Source organism: Cyprinodon variegatus, unplaced genomic scaffold (genome assembly GCF_000732505.1).
Source record: "Cyprinodon variegatus isolate N-32 unplaced genomic scaffold, C_variegatus-1.0 Scaffold1371, whole genome shotgun sequence".
Classification (NCBI taxonomy): Eukaryota; Metazoa; Chordata; class Actinopteri; order Cyprinodontiformes; family Cyprinodontidae; genus Cyprinodon; species Cyprinodon variegatus.
In genome coordinates this window covers 46,145-51,466 of record NW_015151824.1, presented here as the reverse complement: position 1 = coordinate 51,466, position 5,322 = coordinate 46,145, and the positions used below count along the sequence as shown (strand labels likewise).

General features: G+C 37.9%; 2 protein-coding genes across 5 annotated transcripts in view; one reads left to right on the top strand and one right to left on the bottom strand.

Annotated features, from left to right (window-relative positions):
- The window catches only part of cenpp (centromere protein P), a 137,593-nt gene that overhangs the window by 111,470 nt on the left and 20,801 nt on the right, over positions 1 to 5,322 (top strand). The window lies entirely within an intron of this gene.
- The window catches only part of ecm2 (extracellular matrix protein 2, female organ and adipocyte specific), a 32,245-nt gene that overhangs the window by 10,440 nt on the left and 16,483 nt on the right, over positions 1 to 5,322 (bottom strand). For 2 of the 4 annotated variants that reach the window (XM_015402581.1, XM_015402583.1), the window contains exons 4-5: positions 4,331 to 4,519; positions 190 to 363 (exon numbers count right to left, since the gene is read on the bottom strand). In XM_015402581.1, the coding sequence (XP_015258067.1) occupies positions 190 to 363; positions 4,331 to 4,519 (363 nt within the window). The remainder of the gene's footprint in view (positions 1 to 189; positions 364 to 4,330; positions 4,520 to 5,322) is intronic. The other 2 variants (XM_015402584.1, XM_015402585.1) reach the window with 2 other exon arrangements.

Sequence of the window (5,322 nt, the reverse complement as noted above, 5' to 3'; positions counted from 1 at the left end):
TCAGCCACACCTCCACCTCCTCCTTTGCCTCCCTCTGTTGCTCCTCTTCCTGCTGCCTTCTTCTTTCCTCTTCCATCCTTCTTTCCTGCTCTCTTCTTCTCTCTTCCTCTTGGCGTCTCTCCTCCTCTTCTTCCTGCCTCCTCCACTCCTCCTCTTCTTTCTTTAGCTGCAGCCTCAGGGCCTCCTCTCTTCTCTTCTTCCTGGCCTCATCCTTCTTCCTCAGACGCTCCTCCTCCTCACGGTGCTCCTCTTCCTCCCGCCAAAGGATGCTCTGGATCTCCTCCTGGGTCAGCGGGATGATGGGCTCACTGGGGTCACTGGGAACTGAGGAGTCACCAGAAAGTTCAAGGCTGAACTCGGAGTCTTAGGGTGCATGGTGCCACGGGGCAGCCAATCAGGGAGCAGGGAAGGAGAGAAAGAGAGAGGAAAGAGAGAAATGGAGATAAAGAGGAGAGAGGTGGGAGTAAGAAGGAAACTACAGGAGATGGTATGAAGGACAGAGAGGCAGGGAGACAGTTGGACAGATGGACACAGACGGGTTTGTGTTAGTGCTGCAGACAGATTCCAGACCAGCTGGTTGAAGCTACAGAGCAAAGTGCTGCTGTAGACCGGTCAGCACCAAACCCACCGAGCCGTTAGATCCCCTCCTGAAACATCTGCCTCTAAGCTTGGAGATGATCTGGACTGAGATCCTCCAAGCAGCCGCGCTCTGGAGCAGCTCTGCTGACTCTCAGTTTGAGCTCAGAACCAAACGACAGAGGTACCTAAGCTCAATCGCTGAACGTCAAGCTTTGTGAAGGTGTTTAAACTGGACCTTTATGCACTTTGATATTAAAACATTCATTCATTTTCTTAAAGATAATAAATGCAATAACACCAGTTCATGGAATCTGGAAAATTCTGGGAACGTCTGAAATTTTATTACAGGATCCTCCAGGTTTTTAATAGGGTGGAAAACAGAGCAATTGTCTTTGGAGAAATGTTTGTTTTGTTTTTCTTTCTCTTCTGGGAAACTATCTAATAATGACTACGCAAGTACAGGATTTTTTCTGTATTTTTCCGACTCTTACCTTAGTTTTAAGGTGTCGCAACCTTCTGTTCCAAAAAAATACCAAAATTTCAGGTGGTTCTTGGCTTTGTACACACTTACAACTTGACAAAATAAATACCATATTTACCGAAAAATGTCTTGCAACTTAGTCAAAATGAAAAATAATGTCAATTTAATGTTTGAAGCTCTAAAAAAGTGGTCAAAAAATCAGTTTACAAAACCTCCCATCTGCATATAACCAAAAAAATCCACAAGCGCTCGCTGTGTTCTTAATGACTCAAATTAATAGGAGGTTCTAATAATTAACAACGTAATCTAAACAATTCCAAATTTAAGAAATAAATTACAAATGTTGGTTCTAAATTAACTTAAATATATTGTGCCTGCCAAAAGAAGAAAACTAAATTGGTAAAAATTACAACAATTTGGCATAAATGGCCACATCGTAAGGTTTTATCCATTTGCCTGTATTACTGAATTCACACTGAATAATAATATATCCTTTTTTTTATTTTATTCAGCTTTAAAACCCCTTTGAGATTAATAAAGTATTTTTGAATTGAATTGAATTTTGAAGTGAATAACAAGACACTTCATTATCAAAAAGAACAAACGATTCACTAAAACTAATATACTAATACTAATGAAAAAATGTTTGAAGTTAGTATCAAAAACAGATAAATTTTATGGACACATCCCAGTTTAAAGCTTTAGCTTTAAGTTAGTTAACGATTCCAGCCTTGTGTTTAGATTTATGCAAATATATAATTTCTACAATTTTACTCTCAGTTCAGTTATTTATAAATCACTTTAGGGTTAAATTTCATGCAGCAGCAAATTATCTGAAATGGCCTTTTTTTTAATATTCTCTAAATGCTGTTTTCTCTCAGCGTCCTGCTCCTTCTGCCACTTTATGCTGTTTGTTGCTTCAGACCCTAACAGGAAGTGGTCAGGCTGTAGATATTACAAAATAAGAGCACAACACACATGACCCGGTCAGCTTTATCAGTGTGCTCTTATTTTGTAGATATTGCAAAATAAGAGCACACTGATGAAGCTGACCGGGCCATGTGTGTTGGGATCAGCTTGATAATTACCCAGTAACAAACTGGGATCATGTCACAGGCTGCATGAACTTTGACCCCTGAGTGTGGAAAATCCCATTTGTTTGCAGGGGGTGGGGTTTTCTTATTCTGTGCATTTTTATTTAGCAGGTTAATTCTATTCCACAGGAGTGTTCAGTCGTTATAAACCCTGTTATGCTTTTATTTCAGTTCTAATACTTTTATTTATATTTTACTTTATATGGGGCATTTTTTGGTAGAGATTTCTATTGATTTATTTCTTATTCATGTGTTTTTTCTGGACATTTGTATAGATTTTAATGTATAACATTTGTCACGTAATGTTTGATGGCAGTGGTATCTGGACTCTTAGAAGCAGCTAAAGACCCACACTTTTATTCTTTAGCAGGATTTTATTGTTTTTCCAGTTGAAACTCATAGTTTTTGCTTTTAGAACTTCTGATTATTTTCTTCTCTCCCTCAAAATCTTTGTTTTTGGGAACAGATTCAATGCTTCCTGCAAATAGAATTGCTGTCTGCAAAAATTAAACTACCTCCCAAAGTCTGACTTCCCTCTTCCCTGTTTTCTCTCTCCTAATGGCTATAATTGATATCATTGCCTAGCAACCATTGCAGCCAATAGATGGACAGTTCTCATCTGCAAGGTCAAAGCCTTATTTGGGTGTTTCATGGTTGCCTATTTTTATGTTACCTCTTCCAAGAAAGAACAGCCTGTCTTCTTGGTTTAAATGCTCTTCTCAGGCTGTGGTCCAGTTGAGTTGATCATTTCACTCAAATCTTAATATCTCTATAAAACCTCTTTTTAGGACACATTTTCCGTCTCCTATTATTACCACTTTGCTTTCATATAAATATGGCTTTATTCTAATAAAGAATTGTATTTATTTCTGTCTTCTGTGTTTTAATACAAAAAATGAAACTTTCGCAAAAAAAAAAAAAAAGACAGAGGGTGGCTACATTTTCTTCTATTGGATGCAAACAATTATCGAAATTAATGTAAATGAAAAAAGCAAATTTAAAAAAATATTATGACTTAAAAGAATATTACTTTAACATTTAGTTTCATTTTGTCAACACATTCTTAGCAATTATCCTGCAAGACATAAAACATGTATTTTGGAATATATTTTAAATCATAGGTGGTTGTATCATTTTTAGCCATACCTATTGACTAAATGTCCTAAACTGACCATGTAAAATTAGCAATATAGTAATGAAAGATTTTCAATATGAAAGAATTAAATTTAATTTATCATTCTTAAATTTACTTTGGTAAAAGTTTTGAAAATAAGAAACAATATCAAATCAATTGCACAAAATTTAAAAAAAGAGGAAAAGTTGTAAAAAGATTAACATACAAATATATCTCTGCCAGAGAACCTGAGTCATTATTTGTTAGAACCATTTTTATGAGAAGCAGCATTTTAAAATCACCTAATCCAGATATTGTTCCACTCCTTCTGTTAGTAAAGCAGAGAAGGAGTTGGCTTTAATCCTGGCTGTTCTCCGTCCAGCAGGAGATATTTAAACTAGTTTAATTGTTTGCATTTATCCCTGGAGGCACTTTGACTGCTCAGAAATTCAGGATCAGAACCTCAGAATCTAAATTATCCCTTAAAAGATGCAACATTCAGATACTGTTCATCTTTTTTACATGTTGAGGGGAAAAAAAATGTGTTACTCCATATGACCTTCAGAAAGCCTGAAGAAATGTTGATCTCATCCTTTTTAAGAGAGAGCAGGAAAGCCTGGCTGCTTGGAGGAAAATCTGAATAAAACAGGATGAAGAGACGGATCATTTTCTCCCGGGTTTCATAAAGAGACGTCATCAATTACACCAGTTTCCTCCACCCACTGCCTAAAGCTGTAAACTTTCTGTTTTATGTCTGACCTTATCTGATGCAAACCCCCAACATAGATGTACATACAAACATGTTGAACACATCCACAACATGTGCGCTAGCTGGTCCAAAATGTGTGGAGCACATTTTTAAAGCCATGGTGTAAACAGGAAGCAGCATGCTGAGGCCTCAGAGATGGAAACTGGAACCAACTCCAGATTTCTGAGATTTACAGTCAGATCCAAAAATAAAAAAAACATCTGTGATGCTAAAAGTGAAATTAGTTCAAACACTATTCATCTCTGGTTCCTCTGGATGCTGCACCATGGCGCTCTCACATGTTGTGTTTCTACCTGGCTCCATGCAGACGGGGCAGCACCGCCCTGCAGGGGTGACGGGGGACGGGCAGTGCATTCTGGGACAGCTCATCTCATCACACACCACCCGTCCTTCACTGCACAGACACGTCACACACGGCGACGGAGACCAGACGGCCAGGTCGAACATGGTCAGCCCGCGGTACACGCACTGGCCCTGCTTACCTGGAGCAACACAGACATGTTGGGAGTCCATTTAACATCAGGGTTACTGTTATTGACATTTGCCTCATCATAACACCAACATGTAGCAGAGCTGAACCTCCTCCACTGGAAAAAAATCGAAATCTAGATAAGTCGTTTTTTTCTTTAAATAAGTGCATTTGTAGAAATTTCCATTCCATTGGCAAACTATCTAATTTACCTACTCAAATTAAGGGTAAATACACTTAATTTAAGAAACTTTTAATTATTTCTAGATCATTTTTCCAGTGTCCCAACAACATTAACTAACTACATAATTTAGAGCTTCAAATGTATTTATAATATATGATTCAGTTTATCGAGAATTAAAACAAGCTGCAGAGAAATTTTATGGTGAGAAGTTTTATATAAAAGTAAAATGTCCATAATGACATATTTCATATTTAAATAATGAAATTTGTTTATAGATGTTGGATATCGGCTTGTTTTTTCCAGTGTAGTCCTGTTTCTCTGACTGTGACTGGCTGGATGTGCTCTCTTCATCCTCTGACATGGGAGCTGGCTCGGAGCTCGTCTGCCTGGCCGCCTGTGGCGCTGGTTGACAGTTTCCTTTTGCATCTCTGCTTCTGTCTCCTTGAACCCAAGTCGGCCTCAGCAGATGGCCGCTCACCAGAGATGGCAAAAGTACTCATTTTCCGTACTTGAGTAAAAGTACAGATACTTGTGTCAAAAAATACTCTGGTAAAAGTGGAAGTACTGATTAAACTTCTTTACTCAAGTAAAAGTAACAAAGTACAGGCTTGTAAATTTACTTAAAGTATAAA